This window comes from Ciconia boyciana, chromosome 2, assembly GCF_034638445.1.
Source record: "Ciconia boyciana chromosome 2, ASM3463844v1, whole genome shotgun sequence".
Lineage (NCBI taxonomy): Eukaryota > Metazoa > Chordata > Aves > Ciconiiformes > Ciconiidae > Ciconia > Ciconia boyciana.
In genome coordinates this window covers 137,978,882-137,992,968 of record NC_132935.1, presented here as the reverse complement: position 1 = coordinate 137,992,968, position 14,087 = coordinate 137,978,882, and the positions used below count along the sequence as shown (strand labels likewise).

The 14,087-nt window shown below is 38.4% G+C and overlaps 1 protein-coding gene across 1 annotated transcript in view; it reads right to left on the bottom strand.

Annotated features, from left to right (window-relative positions):
* Positions 1-4,910: 4,910 nt before the first annotated feature.
* The window catches only part of VWDE (von Willebrand factor D and EGF domains), a 40,593-nt gene continuing 31,416 nt past the window's right edge, over positions 4,911-14,087 (bottom strand). The window contains exons 21-31 of the mRNA XM_072851479.1: positions 12,451-13,128; positions 12,024-12,119; positions 11,844-11,939; positions 11,217-11,312; positions 9,813-9,908; positions 9,380-9,475; positions 8,767-8,862; positions 8,572-8,667; positions 7,201-7,296; positions 6,535-6,638; positions 4,911-4,964 (exon numbers count right to left, since the gene is read on the bottom strand). Coding sequence (XP_072707580.1) covers positions 4,944-4,964; positions 6,535-6,638; positions 7,201-7,296; positions 8,572-8,667; positions 8,767-8,862; positions 9,380-9,475; positions 9,813-9,908; positions 11,217-11,312; positions 11,844-11,939; positions 12,024-12,119; positions 12,451-13,128 — 1,571 coding nt within the window. The 3' untranslated portion in view covers positions 4,911-4,943. The remainder of the gene's footprint in view (positions 4,965-6,534; positions 6,639-7,200; positions 7,297-8,571; positions 8,668-8,766; positions 8,863-9,379; positions 9,476-9,812; positions 9,909-11,216; positions 11,313-11,843; positions 11,940-12,023; positions 12,120-12,450; positions 13,129-14,087) is intronic.

Sequence of the window (14,087 nt, the reverse complement as noted above, 5' to 3'; positions counted from 1 at the left end):
GTTTCTTGAATCCTACAGTTGAGGAAGGTTTTGACAAAATATGCAAGTTGAATCACTCAATTTTCTGAATGGTTTCCAGATCCATTTTTTTTGAGAGATAGATTGATTTTCATTGTCTTCTAGGTGCAACTGGAATTTTTGGTGGCAGAATTTTAACTATGCATTATTTTAATCCATTTGCCTATGCATTCTTTTAATCCATTTGATGGAATAACATTGTATCTGTGTATAAGCTCCCTTACCAGAACATGTAGCTTTCATGGGCAGAGTGATTTACATGGACACATTTCTCCAGGAATTACAAGCCACCAAGCATTGACAAGAAGCAAGGAAATGGGGTCTTCTCAGTTACCAACCTTCTCTAAAAGACAGAACCCAAGCATACGGAGGGCAAATGAAAGACAATGGTATAGTTCATGAGACTCCTGTTTTCTGTTACAAGCAATTGCTGCGTTGTGTAGTTGAGAAGCCTTCCTGGAGGCTGTTGCATTTGGTTCAGATGAAACCTGCTGTGGACATGTGTTATGCAGGTTTTGTTGCCAGGGGCAGGGGACAGAGTAAGAGAAGTGTATGGGTTTTGTGCTGCTTTTGCTGTGATACACTGGATATTTCAGACATGATGGTGCAAAATGTGGTTTTCATGCATGGAACAAGATTATTTCATCAACGGTTCTGGAGTAGGCTTTATGACAATGAAATTCTGTGTCTGTGTCACAGTTCACTACAATAATCATGCCGTAATTTAGAAATTCAGGAGCTGAGTGCCTTAGATGACATACTGGTTGCAGGGAAGTGAATGGAGAAAAATTAATTGCCTCAGACCCAAGATTTCAGAGTAAATGAGCAGAAGAATGTAAATGCAAAGAGGCATAATCTCTCAGTATTGTTCCTGAAAAGACTGACTTCTACTAATAAAGCCAAAAGTGACAATAATGGTGATTAGAAGCCAAAAGAGATATTAGCATCATTAGGAGCATGAGACCAGGAGCAGTCAGTGAGAGACCTGTAATTGGTGTTTCTAAGCAGGCTAGAACAAATGCTAATTTAAATAGTTCCCTGTTTAGAAATGATTGAAGTAAGCAAGCAGTAATTTGATGGCACACAGAATGTGATGGCATATTTTAGAAATACTGCTTGAATGTAGCACCATCTACTGGCTACAGGGGTTTTCGTTGTAGTTTTTTGGTTTTGTTTTTAAGAAATATCATTTAAATCTCTGCAATATTTAAAGTGAATTTAAAGTGAATTTTCTAGTACTTAAAGTAGAACAGTCTCAGAATGTACTATTAATGACAGTCCAGGTCCCCAAATTATTATTTCCACAGTTCCACATATATTAAAAGATCTGTCAGTATTCCTTGTCTTTTGTTTGTTTCCCACTCACTGGAGGATTGAACATACTAGTTAGAGCATGTAATTTTGGGAGCTAGATGTATCTTCCTGTGAAAAGCTAGTTATGCATGCAGCTCACAGGCCAAGAAAAATGATACTGAACAGGTTACTTCCCTTATTTATTAGAGCTAACTGTAACACCTTATACAGATGCTCTGATTTTCACTACAAACAACTGGAAAATTTGTAGGGGTAGCGCACTGGTTGCACTTTTGATATTCTGTCTTTTTAGAGCATGTGTGGAAAGGTGGGAAGTGTTTCTTCTTTTTAATGTACTTACATGTACATTTTACCATTTATATTTTCTCTTCTACTGTAAGTGATTGTAGCAAGAATGGAGTTACATGGTTTATCTGTAAAATATCCTTTACTGGCTAAACTGAGCTGTGGGTGAAAGCTGAGTAAAATGACCCGACATTGCCATGTGGTACCTTTATACAAGAGAAACAGCATAAGCATCTTTAGTAATTAGTAGCACTTTCTAACCTCTGTGTTTGGTTTTTGTATATGTACCCAGGTGTTATGTTTTATTGGGAATTTAAACTTTGGATTTTCCCATTTGGGCAAGTAATGGAGTGGATATAGCCAATTTGTCAAATAGCTTAAGCTTTTATACTGATTTACTTTAGGGTTTGTGCTGATTCTTCTTCACGGGTTTGCTTTTGGTAGATGGAAATGTTGACTCACTTTCTGTTCTCAGCTATGAGGATGCATAATTAATTTTTGTAAAAAGAAAGAGCCTTTCACCTGGGGCCCACTTTTTTGGATTTTTTCTAAATCACAGCCAACATGGATACAAATGTAGGAAACTGAGTCCTTGCTAAGATCTGTGGTATCTTCTGTGACAGGAGTCCTTCCTTCAGAAAACATTCATTATACTGCATTTTAAAGATCTTTTCAAGATCATGGGCAAAAGTCAATCTGCACTTGACAGGATTTCTGCTGGTCTGCAGAGCAACTTTAGTGCAACCACATAATAAATGGATGATGTAAACAGGTACCTTCCAGCACTGTTTAGTATTTAAAGAAATCATGCAAGAAAATTCAGTGAAGATACCTGTATTCTGTGCTAAGAATCACTGTAAGATCTTCAGTTTGGCACAAGTTGCCCTTCGTTCCATCAGACTGGAAGTGTGGCAACTCCTGCAGTATGCAACCCTTCTCCCCCCTTCCAAATCCCCAAACTGTTTTGGGCCTAATTTCAGATTGCATTATGCAATTTTAGAACAATTTTGTTAACCTGTATACACAAGCCCTCTGTATGCTTCTGCCTCTTGTTAAACTGAGCAATTTTACTGCATTGTTGCAATGTGCTTTCTAATTACAGTGAATTCTGTTTCATGTGTATAATGGACAATCTAGTAACAAAATAGTTTCAACTAATCACATAAGTACTGGGCAGCTTTGAAGTAGCTGTCTGTCTTTATGCATGCACTAGTAATTTTTCTGCTTCACGTGCTTGCTGGAAAATAGCACAGCTTAGCACTGTGCATTTTTAACTACGGTAGCAAAACTCTGGATGTGTGTTTGTTTGCACAGCTTGCATTTGGAAAATGTGAAAGAAATAACTTCTACCTTTAGAAACACTGACAATAAGTGAGAAATACGAAAAGTTATGATTAAAAAACCCCCCTTTATTCAGCCTGAAATCCTAGAAAGCCATATCTATATGCCTTCACTCACTTTTGTGAATGAAGAGTTGCACAAACTCATTAACTGAAGTACTATTAACAGTGTTCCTGGCAGATGTTATCTCTCTCTTTAGCACAACACCTCTGTAACTGACACATGGAGTGGGGGTTATTGCAATATGAGGTTACGTGATATTGGTGTGTTTGCATTTTAAAGACATTTTCAGAACGTTGTGTATTCAAAGCATCATCCTGAGGCGTCAGTTCCAATAGCTAGTCAGGTTTTGATCCTAGAGATCTTTGTGAGATGTGAGAAAGGAAACAGTTCAAGTGGAGTAGGTTTTAAATAATACAACAGTTCCCAGCAGATCAGGCTATCAGCCACTTGGATGCTCGATTAAAAGAAACTATGGAAACATGGAAACTTAAAACACAAATGGGAAATTGAAAACATTTTTTAAATACACCAGTCAGGCACTTGGAAATCCATCAGGTATCATCCTGGAATGACACTGAGCTCTCATAATGACAGCTTACTTTGCAAATTGACTTAAGAGGACTATCAAAAGGTGAGGAGAAATCTAGGCACAGAGCTGCTAACAGCTATGATTTGGCAATCAGCATCCCACAGTGGCAGTAAATGCCAAAATGAGCTCCCTTTTATTCCCGTTCAGAATCAGTGTATGTAAATTGAATATTGCTCAGGAGAACAGGAACTCATGAAGTTTATTTTTGGTTTTAAAAAAACCAAAACAAAGCAGTGAACTTCAATGGCTTAGCTAAAGGGACATTTGTATCTATTACCAGAGCTCGGTTGCAGCAGGAACTGAAATGCCTTTCACAGCTCTAGGGGAGAAGATGGTGGTCCTCTGTGGGAAACTTCAGAAAAACTGGAATTTTATTTGTTTAAAAACTATCTGGCTGCTGGTAGGTACTAGCAGTTCATTGGAGGAATAGGTAATTAATAGAAAAAAAACTCCTCTATGAAGTTTTTAGAATACTTTCTGATTTGATGCATACATATGGCATGATGTACAGAAAATTCCTCCTCTTAGTAGTTCCTACTTTAAGATTCAGCATGGCTAAAAGCATTGTCAAATTTCTCTAAAAGACTCAGGGACAAAATTTTCCCATATTTAAGAATGCCATTTCAGAACTGGGCCATAAAAGTGTCTTACAGACACAGAAATCACTCAGCAGTTGGCTACTCAACTGCGTAAGTGTAAGTAATGGAGAAGTCAAAACAGAAGAGTTGGCATCTGGCTCCTGGCTCCAAAGGCTTGCCATAGATAAACCAGAATTATTCTGCATCTGGTTGACTGTTAACAAGACATACGGCCTTGCCTCCAGTGCTAGTAGCCAAGCCTTGGTTTAGATTCCCCTTCCTTCCTCACTACTAGCTTGTCATTATAACAGACCGATGCAAATACAAGACGAAGAAAAAAATAGTTCTGCTTTTTCTTCTATACGCAGCCAAATAATATGTATGTAAACAATGTTTAAAAACAGAAGGTACCACTCACAAGTGATGAAGTGCTGCCGCCTTTCCTAGAGACACTTAGCAGCTATTACAGTCTTGTTCCCACAAAGGAAATCTCATAGTCCAGTTGACTACATCAACAAACTGCAGAATTTTGGGTTTGCATCATTCATCAAATCTGTGAGCCCAGTGAAGAATCAGAAGCTGTAGGGTTTGTGCATGAGGTAGCAAAAAATTATAGCAATATACATATGTTTTAATGACTACAAGATCGTTGTACTGAAGCTCACCAAAATTCATGACTGTAATATGAAGCTTTTAAAATAATGCTTCTGGATATTCCTTTCATTTAAATAAACTCTGTAATTGCCTTCAACCCTCTTCCTATTTTCAAGTTTCATACATCCATGCAGCATTGCAATTTGATACACTTCTTTTCTTCAACCATGATGCCTTTGTACCTTGGAGAGAAAAAATCAATAAATAAATGTAAAAAGACCTTTAATGACACAGCCCATTTTAATGATAAAGTTTAAGAAGCAATTTTAATGCATCTCTGCTTTCCTGATATGCAGAAACACAACATTAACTTAAAATATGTGTATATAGCTTATTTCTTTAAGAAAATGTGCTGTTTTGGTCAGTGTATGATACAGCACTGGCTGACTGATCAGCAGTGTATTTTCTAGATTAAAAATATACTAATGCTTTGCAGGATATATTTATGTAAACATTTAAATCAAAATTATTTCTCTTTTTAGGTCACATTTTGGAGATCCATATTGCAAACATTATAGTCTTATCCTCATAGGATGTGTAGTTTTATGTTTTCAAAGATGTGTATAAGCATTTATTAATTGTTTCAATTTCTTAAACATATTTGCCCCATCTCTAGCAAGTTATCTGCTATCTGACCACAAATGGTATTGGCATTGTCTATTGGACTTGAGAAACTAGAAAAAAGATCTGCAGTCCCTATAGTTTCAACTGGGAGAAACTGGATGAAAGTTAAACCATTGCCGTCTTTCCTGTTTTTTACCCATTTCTCACTAAAAATGCCTGCACATCTAGCAGTCACATTATAGGTTTTAAATTACAAGACATAATGTGGCAAAGTACTAAAAAGAAAGGAAAGATGGGAAGGATAGAACATGCTAGTTTGGCTGCAGCAGGAGACCGCAGAACTAAATCGTTTTTAAAACAAAACACAAGTGTGAACAGTGGCATGTAATTAAAGATGAATGTAAAGGAACAGCACCAGCGTGCAGTGCTAAAATCAGCTAGGCTATGTCCCAGCTCCACCAAATGAATTCTGCTGGCACCAGAAAAGTGTCTAAAAATGTTGAAATTAAAAGAAGAGAAACATCACAGATGATGCAAAAAGAGTAGAATGCTTTCTAGTCACAAAAAAGTTAGTTGTAATGAAATGTTTAATTAAATTACTTCAGTGAGTGACTGTCAGCACTCAAGCAAAGGAATACAACAGATGATTACGTGACAAAACAGAGAAACGGTCATCATTCACTACAATGCAAAAAAGTAAAGCTATCCAAAGCTACACTTGGGAATAAGGAACGTTTGTATAAAACAGGGATGAACTGAGTGACATTGTAGGTAGGTAGGTAGTTGAAAAAGATCAGGGCTTGACTTGACACAAGCTCAGAAAGTCAGCAGTGGGATACTCTTCCCCAAAATGGGGCCAGATGCTGGAAAAGAGAATAGTGGTTGTTATGAAGAGGATAGTTATCAATTCCTGCTGCAGCCACTTAGGGAATGACAAGAGATAATCAGCTTAATTCGAAACAAAGGAAATTTACTTTAGGCCTTGAGAACAATTCTCTAAGTATTAGAGCCTATAAATTACTGGAATAGCTCTTACAAATTTTATGAATTTTCCCTCACCGGAGACTGAAAGGAAGAAATTAGACAAACACAGTTGGTGTATTTTGTGCTGCTTCATTGGACAAAGGTGGACTAGATAATGACTCCCAAATCGCTGTGTCTGTGATGGTGTCTTGACTCTACATGTACCTGAATTTTCTTCCCACAGAGGACTCCAGTATAACCAGGACGACAAGAGCATACGTTAGGCGATACACACTTGCCTCCAAACAGACACTTCTGGTTGCACACAGCTGAAACAAGAGAGGTATATATGTGGCTTTATTCATGAAAACTTGGTGAAGGAAAAGTGACTGTTATCTCTATATACTTATTCTACCTGCTTATAGGAGCTTAGAACTTGGTAGGTATTTTCACAGGGAAACACCCCTCAGTGTAAGGAGACTTCTCAGTCACATGGAGCCAACAATGCTTTTATGCCTATTCCATCCCCCTTATGCAAAGATGCAGATTTAATAGGGGAACATGCTGAGGGCATGAATGAAACTGAGATGGGGACATGAGTAAGTTGTTTTATAACGCATCCTACTATTTCAAGCTATTACAATGGTCTTTCGGGGCTGTTGCAGCAGTGTACAGCATACAGTCAAGCCGCTGCATACTGCCACGGTCCCAGACTACCATCATATTCTGGAGGGCTTCAGAACAGGCAGAGGAATCTCTACTCTTTATCCTGCCTTTGACACAGAATTGGATTAAAATACAACCAAGGTATAGGACCTTCCAGGCACTATGTATTGCTGAAGCATTCTTAACTGTGCTGAAGCAAGAGGTTTCAGGTCACATCATTCTTACGTGTTTGACACTGGATTCCTTCCCACTGCGGAGGACAATGACACGTACTTGGTCCGATACACTCCCCACCGTTCTTACATTCCTGAAGACAGATTGCTGCACAGACATCAGCACAAAGTTCCGTTATATCCCAAGTGATTACTTTTTCTATTATTTACATTTCAGGATGCCCATGAGAGGTTGAGTGCTTTCCCTACACAAGAGTCACATCATCTTCACTGAAAATCCATCTAAGATCAACAGGATATTAAAGAAGACAGGCAACTAGAAACAAAAAGCCCTACAGCCAAAGCATGCATTAAGATATTCTGATGAATCACAGATTGCTACAAAAGCCTGAAATACTGAATTAAGTCAGCACCACTAAATAGCTTTGTTTTTTCCAAATTTGCCTTTCTAAAACCCACACCTTGGTGAGAGATCTTTTGTGTATCATGCAATTTAACACACGGTGAATCAACTCATGAACATTTGATCCAAAGTTATTTTCTATGGCCCATTTTTCTGCACATTCATCCCTGCTTATTAAGCCATAACCTAAACCACTATTATTTCTCATTGGTTAACTGACTAGTTGATAATGAAATCTCTCTTCCACAGTGTCCAAGAATATCTCACCCCTGTCAATACGGGTAATATTTTTTTCAATAAAACTTTCCAATAATTACAGAAAGTAATAGAGGGAAAATTGTTTTTCCTCCATGCCATTAGAGAGCTCATTGGCCATATCAATTTCTGAGCCTCGGGTGGGTACTATGACAGACACTAACACTTTATCTATTGGATTTCTACCAGCCATCCTCATGCTGATTTTCATGCAGACTGTGCTTTTATCCACGCTGCCACATTTTATTTATGCACCGTCAATATCTTCATTAAGATACAATGTGACCCACAGCTGTGCTACCATCACAGTCCTATTTCTACCTTTCCTAAAGAGCTTGTGCCCATTGCATCTTCTATTCCAATAATTTCCCACTGTTTCCACAGTTTTCCAATCTTTCACTGTACCTCTTTTTCTATTATATCTGCTTTTATGGCCTACAGCACAAATTGAAATTCTTTCACTTCATTGACTCAGCTCTTTGCATAAATACAGACATTTCTTATTTAGACAAGAATTAAGAAAGAAACAAATATTATTTGCTTTACAAGAATTTAAAAGATATTTTGGTCTCATGGTGTAGCCTAAGAACTGCATGGTATTAGTTCTCCATCCTAAATTTTGCTGCTGTTATAGACATTTTTTCAATGTGTGTATATTCTTGAGTTCTTTGGCACTAACTTCATATTACTTGTGTGGACAGAGTCGTCCTTTAGTCATATATTACTTTTAAGGTATGGTTCTCCTGTTAGCTACAAGATACTTACGAGTGTTACATCTTTTTCCTCTCCATCCTGAAGGACAAGAGCAAATGTTTGGCTCTACGCACCTTCCTCCATTTATGCACCTTGGCTCACAGACACCTTAAAATCAAAAACATCTGCTGTTTAATACATTTAACTGATTACGGAATAATTTATTGGTCACTTTTGGATCCTGGAAGGCTTTTAACACTGGCTTACTTTTTTCACATCTTCTGCCTGTGTACCCATCAGGACAAGTACAGACATTATTTCTCATGCAATGACCACCATTCTTACAAGGCGGGCTGCAGACAGCTAAAAGACACAAACAGGAGGAAAAGGCTGTAGTTTGCATTTTGTTTGACTTCTTAGCAATATAATTCTAGGAAACAAGAGTGCAACACTAAAATACTGACAGCTTATATAGACATTCAGCACTGTCAGGCCTGTCTTGTAAAAATCGTATTAATGTGGATTGGCGCCTACATCAATAGTAAAGACAAAATCAGATAAAAAGGGGTCAAGGTTGCCAACTGTATGTGTATACGAGTGTACACATGTGTACACCGGCCATGTAATATACAATGGAACTGGTTGAACACTGCTCAAAAGTTGAGTGGAAGACAAGGCAAATTTTGAGTCTCCCTTCTCCTTGGACATTCACTGAATCACCCATAACATTTAAAAAGTAATCTCTGTTTTGCACCACTTCTCGGGTATGTGACTTGATTGTGAATTTTATGTCTTAAGATAATGTTTTCTCACAGATTTCCTCATAATGGCAGCTAAGGGGGGGGGGGGGGGGAAGAGAAAAAAAAAAAAAAAAGATTACCATTCTGACACTGGGCACCAAAGAATCCATGTGGACAGAGGCAAACATCTGGCTTAGTACAGGAACCACCATTGAGACACACGGGGTCACACATCGCTGCAGAAACAGGGTCAGGAAGAGTGGGAAGCATGACATCCAAATAAAGTCTATAAAATATGCGCTTCTGTTGCAAGGACAGGAATTAAACACCTAAGATAACTGCAGGTAACACCATTCACATAAAATCTTTACCCAAAATTTTAGGATCAGTATTAGACTTTCTAGAGGTGCTGCCGGCAGCAGAACTAACATACAGAGACAAGAGGGAGTATGGGGCTCTGCGGCAGTAAGCAGCCGCCCATCGCTGCTGTCTGAGCCACGCGGTTCCAAATTTCAAACTATGGGAGGTCCTACGGACGTTTTCCCAGGCACACGGAAGTGGCAGGAGTGTTACCTGTACTGCATGTAGGTCCGTACCACCCAGGTTTACACTGGCAGATGTCTGGCGTAAAACATTCACCACCATTTTCACAGTGTCTGTTGCAAACCACTACCATCCAAGAAGGGGGAGGAGATAGGGCCGGGGGGAAGGGGGGAGAGAAAGAGGTATGTCACAAATTATGCTTGATTCATTTTTCAGTTCTGTCCCAAATATTAACACTGGAAATAACATACAATTCCACTAGTTGAAGAGGAATTGCTGAAGAGATTAAACCAGTCTCAAAGCCATAAAAAGCTAGCACCAGACTATAAAGGTAAATAAAATATCTTTCCATGTAATTATCCATGGTCTGGTTATATTCAGTGATAAAAATCTATAACATTTCAAATAATTTCTAAAAAAAATGGGAAATTCAATACTAAGAGACAAATGAACCATGTTACATGATGGATTTGATGGACTCCAAGAAAGTTCACTCAAGTGTCCTCCATCATTCAGCAAGCGCAGCTGCATGCATAGCATGACACAAGACCAACAAGCAAAGACATTAAAATATTATGGCTGTGGAAAACCATGAATCACTTCTTCAGGACAACATCTCATTCTCTTTAGTACTGCTTAACAAAGAGCAGCATTTTTTTTTTTGCGTGTGTCACAATTGAAACTAGAACAAGAGAAACTGAGAATGAAGAGTCCTGTGATTTGAGGAGGAGACAAACAAAGGACTTTCTCAATTCGGGGTCAATAATGCAGTGGCACATTCAAGTGAATGATATATAAACAGCATGTCTAAATTTAGCCTCTCTGAATGACAACAATTACCAGTATGAAACCTACCCAAAATTTGGAGTTGCCAAACTGCAGCATGTAGAATTTTATATGTAAAAGACAATTTATGTGAGACTAATTCCAATTTTTCAGCTATTATCACAGCAAATTTTCCAATTTTCATGCCAGGTAAAAAAAAAAAAGACCCCATAATGTGGTTCTGAATTCAGTTTTCTTGTATCCCAGTTTTTCTGACCTGCCATTCACTGATACCAACTTCTGAATGTACCCCAGCATCTAACCAATTTAAGATGATAGAAGTTCAAAAGCTGTAAGGACATACTAAACATCTCTGTTCTGAAGGTAGTTACCACACACACAATGTGCTCAATGTTTCCACATTTGTGAATCATAAATAATAAACTATTTACAATTTTAATAGTACCTTATGTTTTCAAAGTTACGTGCAAATACTTTCTAACTAATGTTCGAAAAGCCCAAGAATACGAGCCTTCAAAGACACACAGGTACTATGTAATTTCCTAGCATTAGACAGAGTGCATCAAAAATTTAAACCATAATTTGCTGTCTTGCTCCTGAAGAACAGGAGAAATGTTCTGTGTTCTTCCCTTATGCTTTTTTGCTTACTTGTATCACATCTTGGTCCCACAAAACCATATGGGCAGGTGCAGAGATTTCTGGCCAAGCATGTGCCTCCATTTTGACAGGATGGTTTACAATGTGCTGCAGATATAGAATTATGTTGTTCAAGAAATCACCTCTAAAAAGATGCATGGATTGTTTATGCTTTAGAAAAAGGGAAACGTTAATAACTGACAGTGAGCAAAGAACTGGAAATAAAATAAGGAGACGTATGCAATGCCTTTTGACAAGAATAAGTAACAAGGAGAACTTAATTCCAACAGAGTACACAGAGTCCCAACAGTGGTGGTCACTCTGAAGAAAAGAAATCTGAGACAATTTCCAGACAGGACTTCCCACTCTTTGGGAGTGTTTAGCTTAGAGGCATCTACATTCACTGGTAAACTCCTCTACTTACTGTGAAAGCTAAATTTAGGAATATCCGATCACAAGCAACATTTACAGTGAATATCAAAAAAAGTAGGGTATATACCAACATGTTACTCAAAGAGTTCTGTTAAAGTAAAAGTAAAATGAACACACCTCTTTGCTGTCAGAATGAACAGTCATGGATGTTACTTACAGCATCCTTTGCGTATTTATGGATTCAAATGTGAAAAATATGCTATTTACCTTCCTCACAAATGGAGCCACTGTATCCAGGTAGACATTCACAGACATTGGGCTTAATGCACTTCCCATGGTTTTTGCAATCAGGTCTGCATAGAGCTGTGCAAAAAATCAACAGGGATCTTCAAATCATTAATTTGTGGATATGAGTTACCACAGACTAAACCAAAATGCCATACTCACCAGCCTGACAGTTATAACCAGCATAACCAGGCTTGCATTTGCAAATATCGGGTGCCACACACTCCATATTTTTGCCACATGTTTGTCTACATCTTGCTGAAAGGCAATGAAGAAAACAAAGAAAGGAATAAGGAAAATGAAAGTGGCATTTCAGCACAACTGTGTCTTGCCTAACGTAATGAACAGATCACACAGAATCCATTAGGTCCCTGCCCGTAAGTGAGGAGCCTGAGACATATCAGAAAAATATTTTAAAGTGCATCCATACAACTAAAAGCCTGTAGGCTATGCCAATATTAATAATGAAAATGAGAAAATTCAATACTCTATGCATTTCACTGATCACACAGTAAAAATGTACTTTCAAGTTATAAAGATGTCACAAGATTCTTTTCTGCAAAGCATTTAGTGCAGTTATTTGTAATACCTCTGCAAGTGAAGCCATCTCCATAATAACCATAAGGACAACGACCACACTTGATGCTTCCATCCTGACTTGGCTCACAAGGTACGCCAGGAAAACAGGGTAAATCGGTACAGGTTACTGCTTTAGGAATTGCTATTTCACTTAATTCTTCAGGAAGCATTTTTGGTGGGACAGTGACTTCAACAAGAAAAAAAGGTAAAGGACTCGCTTTATTCTTGGCTAATAGGTGCTGAACTCTGTGAGCATTTCCACCTTTGAATACTTTATTTGGCAAAGCAAGCCCTTTGCTTCTATTCGTTCTGCTGCTAGAAGTCTTCCTGCTGGTCTCAAAATAGCTGTAGGCCTCAGCTTGTGCTCTTGTTTTCTTCTCAGGTGATACAGCATGGCTCCTTGAAGGTGCAGTCATCACAGCATGTACTGAAGAACTCTCTTCCACGTTAGCAAGGTGACCGCTGATGGTGCTGAGAGCATGAGCAATGCTTCCAGTAACAGCAGGTTGTACAGAAGCACTTCTCTGAGAATTAAGTGACTTCCAAGCAGTGATTGTTTTTACTGTGGAGGCTGGTGGAGTGCTGCTACTGACCATTTCTGTAGAAACAAATCTCTCGGGGACATCTGTAGAACTGGGAATATAGCTTGAGATGCTTAAAACCTTCTCAAAGGATGATTGTGGAAAACCTACAGCATGTTAGAAAGAAAGGGGGGAAAAAAGTAGGGGAATATTATGAGACTTTTTTCCTTCTGAGGGTGGGGTAATGTCTTCTGAACAGAAAAAAGTACAGCCCATTCATTCTGTGCTTCAGGAATTCTCTCTATGTGCTACATCAGAATATATGTATGCAGTAGAACCTAACTCTCAACTGGCAGAATGGGAGAAGATCAAGGTATTCTGGTTACGTCCTTTCCCACCCTCACCATGGCCTTTTCTTGGCTGGAAGATAAGCAGAAAGCACCATATATATGAGGCAGAGAGCAGAGATTTTCCCATACTGGGTCAATAAACAGCTTTACTGTCAGAGCAAATTACCAGCTGCATATACTGCTTCCAACCAGATAACTGAAACAGACTTTAAAGAAAAGATACTACTTATGGTTCACCAGTGTGTCTAAGTGCTAGTAATAAGTCTAGAATCTAGAAGCAGATATTTAACCACAAGTATGTACATGCTTATACTTACTGATGCACCATGGACAGTATTTTAGGTGAATAATCCACCACCTTGTAGCAAAAGTATTACCACGTCTTACTCTCCAAACTTTTTAATCAACTTTCTTAAAGTTTCTGCATGGGTTTTATTAGTGGGATGTTTCATGTGTTTTATAAACAACAGAGACTGACTCAGCCTCCTCGTTGAAAGGAGTGCTATGTGAATGAAAAGTTTTTCATATTCTGCCCAGGAAAAGCGGGTGGTCTGGTGGGCTGTGGAAAAGAATATGGCACTGTAATCCCAGAATGGCAGAATGCTGTTTATGGGCTTTTAGCATTATGGGGCAGAGGAGGAATGAAACTGGAGGAGATTATCCAGCCTAACTTAAGCTCTGTCCCTAACCCCATTTAGAACGGTACTAGAATATGGTCTACAAAAGGTTAAACTTTACTGAGTCTTATTACAGAGTGCTGTCTCCCACTTCTGAAA